Source organism: Belonocnema kinseyi, chromosome 3, assembly GCF_010883055.1.
Source record: "Belonocnema kinseyi isolate 2016_QV_RU_SX_M_011 chromosome 3, B_treatae_v1, whole genome shotgun sequence".
Taxonomy (NCBI): domain Eukaryota; kingdom Metazoa; phylum Arthropoda; class Insecta; order Hymenoptera; family Cynipidae; genus Belonocnema; species Belonocnema kinseyi.
Genome location: NC_046659.1, coordinates 17059816 through 17072447, shown reverse-complemented (window position 1 = coordinate 17072447; position 12632 = coordinate 17059816). Strand labels below are relative to the sequence as shown.

General features: G+C 33.8%; 1 protein-coding gene across 1 annotated transcript; it reads left to right on the top strand.

Annotated features, from left to right (window-relative positions):
• Positions 1-212: 212 nt before the first annotated feature.
• LOC117170240 lies at positions 213-11941 on the top strand. The gene is made up of 3 exons (XM_033356869.1): positions 213-248; positions 9841-10893; positions 11332-11941. The coding sequence occupies exons 2-3, from the start codon at positions 10863-10865 to the stop codon at positions 11646-11648; spliced, it is 348 nt and encodes a 115-aa protein (XP_033212760.1). The 5' UTR covers positions 213-248; positions 9841-10862; the 3' UTR covers positions 11649-11941.
• Positions 11942-12632: the final 691 nt, after the last annotated feature.

The following is a 12632-nucleotide window of genomic DNA, read 5'->3' as shown; positions in this document are numbered from 1 at the left end:
GATACCATTAGGGACTCAGGGGGGCTGGTTTTTGTTACAGGGACCCTAAGGCGGCCAATCCAAGGGCATGCATACTGGCGAAGGGAGTCAACGTCGTTCCGCTTCTTGAGCTATGTTTCACAGACCTGATGATCATAGTCACGGATCTTAAGAGAATAGGAAGCCTTGTCATGGGATCGGCTTACTTTCCATATGACAGCGACACCAATCCACCAGTGGAGGTACATACACTGGTTGAATACTGCAAGGTAAGGGGGCTTCCTTTTCTATTGGGGTGTGATACTAACTCTTGGAATACCTAATGACCACTGATTTCAATATTATTAATACGGGGAACACCCCGACGTTTCGTAATTCGGTCAGGGAGGAAGTCATAGACATCACTCTCTGTACCGGTAGTTTTACAGATAACATCAAGAGGTGGAGAGTCTCAAATGAACCCACTCTCTCAGATAACTCACTGATAGAGTTTGTGTTGGAATCCGCTGTACCCACCGGCCCTAAATGGTTCAGAAATCCAAGAAGAACGAACTGGGGTCAGTTTTCCACAGAATTAAGCCCAGGTCAATTAGAGACGTGGATACCGTGGTGATGACAGCCGAGGTTTTCACGGAAGCCATCAAATCCACTTACGAAAGTAATTGACGACCTTCAAAAGTCCGAAAGGCTGGAGAGACACGCTGGCGGAACGCGAAACTCGAACAGACGTGTCAGTTCTGGCAAAATGAAGGAACTATGGACTTCATTCACATCGATGAAGGATGAGTATAGGAGTGCAATACGTATGGCAAAGCATGAAAGCTGGACCGACTATTGCACTGATATCGAGAAAGGAGTAGAGGCGGTCCGACTGGACAAGCTGCTTTCTCAAAATCCGGAAGACGTCTTTTTGTGGACGGCTTTAGGCTTTTACAAAAAGACGTCATGAGGTGGTAATAAAGACGTTCTAATCTAGTCCTATAAAGTATATCTTCAAGATGTTATCAGATCGTTTTAAGGATGTCTTTAAAAGGTCCTATGTCTGGCATTTCACCGTCTTAAGGATGTCTTGAAAGGATATCCAGGGGACAATGTCGTAAGGATGACCCAAGGACATCTTTGAAGCGTCTTGTATAAGATTATCATAATTCAGACTGAACCCCAATTCAACGTATTTCTTTATTTTTCTCTCAAAAGACTTGAATGCTTAAATGCTCTGAAATATTAAAAAAAACTGATTGAGACTTAATTTTTAAGATTTATTTTTTAAAGTTCAACTTAAAAATATTTCGGCTGTGAGATTTCTCTAAGTTTTATTGTGAAAATGTGAACGAAACCAAAAACATCCTCTAGAGTAAGCCCGAAACTGTTCTAAAAGTGGAAAAACTGTTTTATCATAAATTTGACAATTACACGAAGATATCATGAAGTCATCATAAAGACACCATGAAGACATCCTATGTGATTTCCGTTCAAAGTTTAAGTTCAATGCGCATAGGAGTTTCACTAGGTCACTTGTAAAATATGAAATACCACAACCCTAAAATCGGTAAAGTGGTTTTTTTTAGGACAATGATGATCCCTTACTAGGATTACTTGAAAAACTATAATATACAGGATACATTACGATTTGAATTAGGAAATTCTGCTAAATTAAAAGAATCAAATTTCTTTAATGAGGTGCTTTTGAGGACTGCCCTACCGGTAGAAACCTCAAATAATATGCTAAAGATTCTCAAGGCTCTGAGAAGCTCTGAAAAATTCTCCACAGTCACTCAGGTAGATATATTTAAAGGTGCATTGAAATAAGAATTCAATCATAAATAATAAGCAGAGAGGCTATATCAATAGAGTAGCCGACATTCAACGGTCCTTTGTTAAGCTTTCGGATTAAAATTTAAAAATAGATTTTTTACATTTCATAGTGTACAGCCTAAAACATAATAATTCGGAATCTACGGGTTTAGATGATTTCAGATATCTAACTTTTTTTTCTAAATGTTTAAAATTGGAATTAGTACAACGTTTCTCGTAAATGGAATGAGATACGCCAAAAAAGAAAACATTTTTTAAGTCGACTAGAAAATTGTATATTAGTATATAAGTTATAATTATAAATAAGTATAATGAGAAAATTTATCAATTAAAAACAAAATGTTAATAATTTGAAGAAAATTTTTTAAAGTGAGAGTCTGGTTAGCGACGGCCAACTACTGTAAATAACTCTGCCCGCCCGGTACTTGACGAATAAAAAAGAAACATTATATTGCCGTCGCATCACCCTTAAAAGGACCACTAAAAGGACCTTGAAAAGCTCTCAAATCTCTCAGACTATCTCAGAGACTAAATCTTTCAAATCGAACCTTAAAATAGTGTCAAACCGGCCAGGCTTTTTCAACTGAGAATACTCTGAGATTTCTATCGGCAGGGTGCGTGCACACGCCGGCGAATTTCAGTTTGCGAATCTCATCCTAGTCGCACAACGATAAATTCTTTTACTATCTCAAAATGAAGGTCAAGTTCGTTAGACAACCGTTTTTGGACACAAATTCAAAAAGTGAGCGTATTTTGAACATTTTTGAGACCACTTTTTTTAAAATTCAATACTATTTTGTGCGGATATTCATATATCCTGATATATTCATATATTCTGTACAGACACTTTCATAAAAATAGTTTTTTCTGACTCAGGGAGTCTCAAGACTTGAAGATTTTATGAAAACCGACCCTTTCCGATTTTACACAAAACCAATACAATAATCTTGTCACGCCCATTTAAAATTTGTTTAAGCACACCGTGATCCTTTATAACATTCTGAGGACGTCCGTAGGTTGTCCTCAGGACGCCCTTGATAACATCCTGAGGACGTCCGTAGGTTGTCCTCAGGACGTCCTTGATAACACCCTGAGGACGTCTGCAGGTTGTCATACGGACGTCCTTAGGATGTTATCAAAGACATCCTGAGGACAACCTACGGACATAGTCGGTTTCTATCAAATCTCTACGTTTTGAGACTCCCTGAGTCAGAAAAAACTATTTTTTATGAAGGTTTCTGTCTGTTGGTCTGCCTGTAGTCTGTAGTATTGTGTGCTTCGGCACACTATTTCAGGACCCAAAAAGAAAGAAAGAGTTCATTAACTAGCCATTTTGTATAAAATCTCAATGACTGAGCACATTTGAAAAACTTTTCTAGATTTGGAAATTCTATTCTCGGTTGTCACTAGTACTTTGAACCAGAACATTTTAAGCCAAACAACGCATGATATGAAAAAAAGTCCGGAGTAAATGAATGTTTCTTTCAGGGAGCCTTACAATGTTATCATAACAATCTTTTTTTAGCATAACAACTTTTGAAAATTTTATGTATGGTTTTCCGTTGTGCTCAGAAACAAGAACAATTTATCTCAACGACGTTTTTCGATAAAAGCAAAATTATTAAAGTTATAGCATTTTCAAACACCCCAAAAATAAACGATAATTAACATTTTAAGCCAAGCAACGCACCATATAAAAATAGTTGGTAAACAAAAATGTTGCTTTTTTAAAGCCCTACAATATTATTGTGTTTCGATATTGAATTTCATACTCTTAATGGCTCACATTATACTCACAATGTCTTAGAACATAAAAAGACATTTTTAGGACGTTCTTTTGATGTCCTGGTGCCCATAGGGAGATCTTTCACTTTTTAGCGTGAAAAAATAATCATGTCTCTTATAGGTATGTTTGGGGCGTCTTTAGGACTAGCCCTGCGGACTTCTTTGGGGCAACTTTAGGCCAGACATAGAACGTCTTTAGGACGTCCTAAAGTTGTCTTTATAACGACCTTGGGACTTAGACGTCAATGTCCAAGAATGTCCCAGGACATTCAAAGACGTCCTAATGACGTCTTTAGGATGTTCCGATATCCACTGGGATGCTATTCTCGGTCTAAAATTGCCCGGCAGAGGATACTCAGAGTCTCACGGGGATACCTTGACTCACCTGATCAAGGCACATCTTTCGGGCTTCACAAAGTTAGAAGATGGGGCGACGGACCCTCGGAGGCAATCAAAGCCGCCTGTGCACCAACTGGCTCGGTTATACTTCACCCAAGGATTTCCGACCGATTAGCCTCACATCTTTCCTAATAAAAACATGTGGAAAGACTCGTGGACAGATATATCCGCGATAAGGTCTTGCCAAGTAGTCCTCTTCACAAGAAGCAACACGCCTATAGGGCTGGTCACTCGACTGAGAGTCCTAGCAAAGCTAGGAGCAAAGGGAAATTTGACTGAACCTGAGCCAGTTGTAGGCATTTTCAGTAGGTTTGTCACTGAAGATATTAACAGTTGGCTGGCCGAGGAACATCAGAATGATGCGAAAGAAATACTTAAGCTCGGGAGGAAGAAATGTTTATAGGACATGGAAACCTCCGGTACCATAGACATAAGATAAGGCTTGAAGAAAGTCCCCTCTGTCGTCTGTGCGGGAAGGATAATGAGACTTCCACTCATATCCTCTGTCACTGCCCTGCGATTGCGGGAAAACGTGTGACTTTTACAGGCAGCTTCTGCGTCAGTGAGTCTGAAGCGACCGCCACACAGTTTTCTATTCTCCCAAAGAGAACGTGTTTTCAATATTTTTTAATTCCTTCGAATTGTACCGGTAACACACCTCACAGAGATATTTTTTATTCTCCAGAAGTGGTCATATTTTGATTTTATTTAGTTCCTTCTAATTAGTTCACAAAATAGGTGTAATAAGTTGTTTTAAATTCTTTATGCGGAATGTAAGTTCTGAGATTTTAATTCTAACTAATTCAACTCTGCCTCTCTAGAGTTAAAATTATATAAATTCACACATTTGAATAGATTTCTTTGCTGAATTTTCTGAAACGTTTAAATAAATGATTAGAATATAAATAAATATAAATTTGAATATTTTTCGAGTTTATAAGTTATAAAAAGATTTAATAATGAAAAATATGTTAAATAAATTCTTTCGTTATATTTTACTAAGTCGATAGAGAGGAATACAATTTGCACTTTTTCTGTTCCCGTTGGGGGATTTTTAGACGGAGGAAAAATCGCGTATTCATAGGAACACAAATTCTGAATTTTTCTGAATTCAACGCTTATTACCGGGAACAGCGTGGCCGCGATCCTCTCACTATAGAGAGGGCGTTGGGCCACGCTTAAGGCTAATAAGGGGATACAATATGATCACCCAAGCGTTAGGGGCTGTGACGGTCTCAACCCAGATTATTGTATTGTAAACCTAAGCGCAAGGAAAGATATTTGCTAAGAAATCACTCGATAAACGAATATTGATTGTTTTATATAAAATCCCTTAAGGCTGTCGGACTTTAGCTCTAGCCTCAAAATTCAATTAGCTAATTTCACAAAGTATATGTACAAAATGCGTACCGCTTGGCACATAAATAATATTTTATTCTAGTAGGTAGGGCAGAATACGTAAAATTTTACCTCCTAAAATTAATTTTTTTGATCGGGTTGAAGCTTGGCCGGAATATATTCCTAGTGGACCTACATTGATCCACCATACCATAGGTTCATTTATCGTCCGGTTGTCAATATACAGGGGCCTGGAGTTTTTACTTTTTCACACGTTTTTTCACCTTCACGTTAGTGTAACTTCTTTTAAGATCATCGGATTGGACTTCCATTATAGTGTTTTGGAGAGCTCTTTTAATATACTTAAAGACTATTATAACGATATCTTAAAAAATTCGAGCGTAAAAAACTAAATTTGACCAAGAAAACATTTTTGGCCTATTTTTTATTCTACATGATTTTAAAGGGTATTAAGAAAGGTTTTTTTAAATCTATTTTTTTCAAAAAATGAATTTAAATTTGGATTATAAAAAAATTGACTACATTTCCGGCACACTTTTTATTCGGCATTATTGTAAAGAGTATTAAAAAAGCTATTTTGTGAAATCGATTTTTTTTAAATATTTTTTTTTCTTCAAAAAAATCAACTTCGATTTTGATTTTCAAAAAAAAAGTATGAAAAATTAAAAAAAAAATATATATATATAATTTTAATAGTATTAAATTTCATTAAAGTAGCGTGTAAAAACACTATAATAAAAGTCCAATCGGATTATCCTAAAACAAGTTACACTAACTTGAAGGTGAAGAAACGCGTGGAAAAGTGAAAACTTCAGGCCCCTGTATATTGACAACCGGTTGATAATTCGAGCCAAAAATTTTGTGGATTACTGTAGGTCCACTAGGACTATATTGCAGCCAGGTTTCAACCCGACCCAAAAAATTAATTTTAGTTTTGAATAATTGAGGTATTCTGCCCCATATACCCATATACAAAAGTACAGACTGTTTAATTAATTTTTGCTTCAAAAAATTATATTAAATAGTTGTTGCTTATGCATACAAACTCTTATATGACACGCTCAGAGCAAAAGCGAACTAAAAAAAATAGTTGCGCAAAAGCGACGTAAAAACACGCGAGAACAAAAACGACCTAAGAATTCGTGAGAGGTAAAACGACACAAGAATAATGGGAGAAGGTTCCCCCCACCCTGCTCCTTTACACCACGCTCTCCCTCCTTGACGATTCCCACTCCTCTCCCGGCAGTACCACGCTCAGTCAGGCTGAAACTTGTAAACATTTGAACTCGTATATTTTTCGCGATTCATGGTGGTATTCGAAGTTTTTTATTTTAATAATGGATTTGTCCGACAATGGTAAGTTAAATGTTATTCAACTGAAAAAATTTATTCATTCATAATCATTGTATTAATGTCTTATTGTGCAAGTCTCTTGAAATGATTGATTAACTTAGATTGTTTTGCATCAGAAAATATCCAAGATCCATATCAATTCACGTCAGATGACTTCTCTGATCATGAATCAGGTGAAGAATTATGGAAAACCAACGAGAACTGAAATGTGCTCTAGAGAGAGAAAAAACATTTGAGATGTAGACCTGCCTTTATCTATTTCAGGACTCTGTCAAGTGATTTGTTGACCCCGGGTATTGCCTAAATATTTTGTACGGTTAATTAAAAAAAAGATAAACAATACATTAAAAAACTGTAGTTATAATAAATTGAATTTTAAAGAACGTGCATGTGAAATAACCTGTTAAAGATAGATTATTTTAAAAACTAGTTAACCTTGAATTCTTCTTGAAATTGGATTGAAAATGCTACAATAATAATCGTTTTGTGAGTTCAAAAATAATGTAAAAACTGTCAAAAATTTGAAAAATATTTCTATGACATAAAAAAAAATCATTTGTATTGCATAGGTACAAAACTTCATATTTTGAGGTTTTGTTTTTGTTGGAACATTTTTTATTTTACTATGTTCAATAACTTTACTTACGTATGAAAACATATTCCCATGTAAACGTCTTGACAACGCCCACAAACTACAAGGGCTGCCACCATTTTTTACATTTATTTACAATAAATTATCATTAAATAAATTATAAATAAATCAATTCTGAAAAGTGCGAAGTCACATTATTGGTGCACTCGCGACACAAAGCACGGTCCTGTGCTGCGCCAAACTTCACCCAACGAAAATATTCTCGACCAATCAGCTTTGTATAGAAAGAGATAGGTCTACATCTCGTATGTTTTTTCTCTGTCTAGAGCCCATTACCGTTCTCCCCATAGCATTACCGGTCCATTTTTATATGTCAATGATATTCTCCCACAATTTTTAAGGGTATTCTGAATTTGTAACTTTTTTCATAAATTCCTTGCAACTGAAAAAAGTATACTTGAGAATATTAAATTTTATTTCATTAAAAAAAGAAAATGTTTTTGCACATCCGTAAGAACGCAATTAATTATTTTCGTTTCCCGATTTCAATATTTTTTCAATTAAAACTCACTGTAATTCATATTTATCGCACATCGTTTATTTTAAAATTATTATAATATCATTATTTTTAGTCAACAAAAACATAAGCTACGAATGAGAAATTAAAAATATCAAATTGTTAAATTCAGGATGCTGATTTCTTTTTTAAATGTTGATGTCGAAGAAACCTGAATTTAAAAGATTTTGTATTTCTATAATTTTGGATTAGTTTAAATGTTGAATTTTCGATTATTTTAGAAGTTCTGGAATTTTAACCTTTTTTAACCGGAAAAAATTGAGCTATAAATTACAACATCATTCCAAATTCATGTGATCGAAGAGTTCGAGCTTTGAAAATAGTAGAAAATGTGGAGTTTTGATTTTTTTAAGATGTGATCGAAAAATTAAGCAATGAATAAAAATCCTCAAATTTCTGAAACTTTAAGAATTCTGATGTTTTTGAATATACCCACTTGAAAATTTATAAACTTTCGAAGAATTTTGTAAGTGTTGTAAGTTTTGCAATTTTTAAATTCCTAGAGATTTTAGGATTGCAAGATTTCAAAGTATTTTCCACTTTCGACGTTTTGAAGTTACAAAATGTTTAAATTCTGGAAGTTTTTAAGCTTCAAAATTTTTAAAAATGTTGAATTTTTATGCCATGCATGAAGAAAATAGTTGAATGTTATATTTTTTCATAAATTTTGTGAGTTATTGAAGCTTTAAAACTTACATATTTTCAAAAATGTTCAAAAAATGTTAAACTTTATAATTATCTCAAAGTTGATAGTTTTCTGAGATTCTAGAATCTTTAAGTTTTTGTATATTTCAAGTTCTGCATATTCTGAATCATCGGGATTTTTTAAATTTGTAAGTCAGAGAAGTTTTAAAAGTTTTTAAGTAAACGGATATTGGAGTTTTAAATAACAAAATAGTTAAACTTCCAATCAAAGAGATGAATTTTCTACTAAAAGTATAGATCTGAAAAAAATGGTTTCTCAACAAAAAGATTCAACCAAATCTTTTAAACAAAATAGTTAAGTACTCAAGTAAAGAAGATTTCTTAACTAAAAAATTGCATTCTTTATAACAAAATAAAATTTATATTAAAGCAAATGAACTTTTAGTTCAAAAAGACAAATTTTCGAAAAAATTAGTTAAAGTTTCGGTTAAAAAAGATTTCAGTGTACTTTTCACGATCAAAATATAAATTTTTGAACAAGAAATAAATTTCGACAAAAAAAATTGAATGTTCAATCCAAAAAGACGAATTTTTAATAATAAAGGATTACTTTTCAACAAAATTTCTGAATTATCTACCAAATAGTTACATTTAGCCCCAAACTTGTTGAACATTTCTAAACACTTTAAAGATTTAAAAAAGGTATATTCTAGATTTCTTAAATTTACAAATATTTAAAACAAATGAAAAATATATCAATTATTTGAAACTAATACGAAAGATTTCAGAAATAATTCAAATATGTTGAACTTTTTCGAAATGTTTCAAGTAATTTCAGAAGGTTTCAAAAGACTTCAATGATTTTAAATGAACCCTAAAGATTAAACAAAGATTAAAAAAGCTTTCACAAATATTGAAAAGATTTCTTACAAATTTTAAAAGATGTCAACAAATTTCACCAAAATTTCAAGGATTTTACAGATTTCTTGGGTTGCAAATATTTCACAAAAATTTTTTAAAATTTCATGGAAATGTTATGATTTCGAAAAGGCTTAAAGAATTTTAAAGACGACTTACATTGGCAAAAAATTCAAAATCGCATATTGAAAGTTTGAAACAGTGAAAGCTTTATACTTTCGAAAATTTAAAAAGTCTTTCAAGTTTTAAAAGAATTTCCAAGCTTAAAAGTTCTACGATTCCAGAAATTTGAGAGTTCTGGAATGTTTTGAGTCCTGAATGTTTCGAAGCTTTACGTTTTTTTTTAAAGTTAAGAACTAGATTACTAGAAATTCCTATGTGATATTGAATATTTCAACGTAATTTGTATGTTTTACAGAAACTGTTCAACCGCTGCAACCACTGCCAACAACAAAAAGAAAAAGGCAACGTCAGAACCATGCAAGGCAAATAAATAAACAGAACGTCCAACGAGGACTGGAAAGGCGAACAAGATCGGGAAGGATAATCAAAGCTAAAAAGTTCAAGGCTCAAATATTATGCAAATGCAGAATATCCTGTTTACAAAAAATAGACATCCTAAGACAACAGGAACTGTTCACCGCATTTTATGATAATTTGGACGCGATCCAAAAAACTTTGATTCTTCGGGCTTCGACTACGGCGTCGCCAACCAAAAAAAAGAATCAAGAAAATTTTGTGCCCATTATTCCACTGCACAAGAGGGAGATGAAGATCGAGTATAAGTTGGTCGATGGTCAAGGAGTTTCGCAAAAAGTTTGCAAGAAGTTTTTTCTTGGTTTGTACGCAGTGTCCCCGTCACGAGTTTACAGAGACATAAAATCCGCAATTTACAACCCAAGTGAATCTGAAAGGCGTGAAAGATCAACACCACCAAACAAAACCAGTGCCGTGACCAGAAATGGGGTCCACGAATTCATCAATAAAATTCCGAAGTACGAATCGCACTATGGAAGATCATCGTCCCAAAAAAAGTATCTCCCTCCTGATTTGACTCTCATAAAGCTTTTCGATTTGTATACATCTCGGTGTCTAGAAAAGGGTCTGATTCACGTGTCTAACTACATTTTTCGTCAAATTTTTCATACCGACTACAACCTTAGTTTTAAACGAGGCTATACAGATACGTGCAAAAAGTGCGATAGTTTTAAAGCGATTCTACAAATCCCTCTTCTTTCTCCAGAATAGCGAGAAAGCACCATGAAATTGCAGTAGGAACATTGGAAATTGAGCATGCAATTACAGGCCCAGTTTAAAGAAGACGTCTCTATGGGAGGGACAGACACCGTTGTGTTGACTTTTGATTTGCAATAGGCCTTCGCAACACCTTTCCTGTCCGTTAACAGCGCTTTTTACAAACGACAACTATGGACATACAACATGTGCATTTATGAGGAAATGCAGAAAAAAGGTATAAAATTTTTTTTAAATACTCAAAACCATTCGTAAAAACTGTTTTAAAACACTTGAATACTGTTGAAATATCAGAACTCGGCAAAAAGCCTACGATAATTAACTCAAGCAATTCTAAATCTCAAAAAATCTGAATTCTTAATTAATTGTCAATTAACTATCAATTAACTCTTAATTCTCAACAAATCTTAAATTCGTAGTTTTTAAAAAATAGATCAAAAACCAATAAAAATAGAAACTTTCTGATATAAAAGATACAAAATTTGAAGGTTCAAAAAAGGTACTCTGGCGTCTATGCATTGATTGGAATATTTCAAAATTTTCCAACTAAAAAAAAAAAAAGTTTGAAGACTTAAGACATATATAGTTGTTTTACATAAAAGCAATTAGACCACTAATAAAGTTACTAATAAATTTATGCGTTTTTGTGTTACAGGGTATATGTATGTTTGGACAGTAAACGTGGCTTCTCGTGGTGGTCAGGAAATTGGTTCTTGTTTATTGAATCATTTGAGAACCCGCCTTCAACCAGGAGTCAAGAAAATTATCCTGTACTCGGACAGCTGTGGAGGCCAGAACCGCAATATCAAAGTTGCGATGATGCTGAAACATTTTCTAGCTTCCAGCAAAGTCGACTTCATCGCGCAACGGTTTTTTCTATCAGGGCACAGCTACAACAGCTGTGATCGATGTTTTTCATTCATCGAGAAAAAAAGTCGTGAAAAAGAAGCAGCTGCAACGCCCGACGCATGAACAAAAATTATCGAAAGCGCCTGTATTGATGATTTCATCAATACAGGTTTGGTCCATCTTTTTCCTTTCACGAGACCGATCACGAAAGCTATGTATGAAGATTTAATGGACTTGATGGAATTTATTCTAGTGGGATGTAGCGCATTTTATGAAGAGTTAATCTCAGATGACAAAAACCATCGACTGCGGTTTAGCCAGCGGTGTTAGTGATAGCGAAGAAGACTGAAAAAGTGTGAGAACAAATTGATAGATGCTTGTGCCTAATTTGTAGAATAACTTACGTTAAAATTTTTTTCAACTTGTGAATAAAGAATCATCAACTGAATACCTAGACTTGTTTTCTCCTTTGACTTAGCACATCCAATACTTTGAATACTAACTAAGCAATTGTTCAACATTAAAATATATAAGAATTTGTGAAAGATATGGAATTTCAAATTACTAAAGTTCAATTTTTTTTAGAATTTCGGAGCAATTTCTAAAGTTTTTCCCAATTTTTAAAAGTCTAAAAAGTTTTCTTGCTTTTAATTTTTCGAAGACAAACCAAATATCAAAATTTTAGAAAATCTTTGAATTCAAAAGTTATAGTTTCAAAAAGTTTGTTGAAATTTTCACGCGAAAGTCGCACGGATTTTCGAAGAATGTCTGTATTTTTCTTCTTCTTCTTTATTCATAATGTGTCCCCTAAGGGTTTACATGACTTCCATTCCTTACAATCTTTCCGTTTACATCTATATATTTTTTACAATCTTATCCTTTCTATATATACAATTATTTACAACTATTTACATAAAGTCTTATATCTAGTTCCTTATTTCTATTTCCTGCGTTAGCGCAATTTAGGACTTATTAGTAAGCGAGTGAGCGAGCGAACGAAAGCGTAGAGTGCAAGCGAGAGAGAGAGTATGAGAACGCAAACGCATTTTAGTCTACTTATCTTTTACTTTACCATTACTTACAATTTTCACGCTTCTAATCTAAGCG

Excerpts from the sequence above, each read along its gene's own strand:
- LOC117170240 (XM_033356869.1), top strand. The coding sequence starts at position 10,863 with ATGTGCATTTATGAGGAAATGCAGAAAAAAG. Across the intron at positions 10,894-11,331 it reads TGAGGAAATGCAGAAAAAAG|GGTATATGTATGTTTGGACA; the intron begins GTATAAAATTTT and ends TTTGTGTTACAG.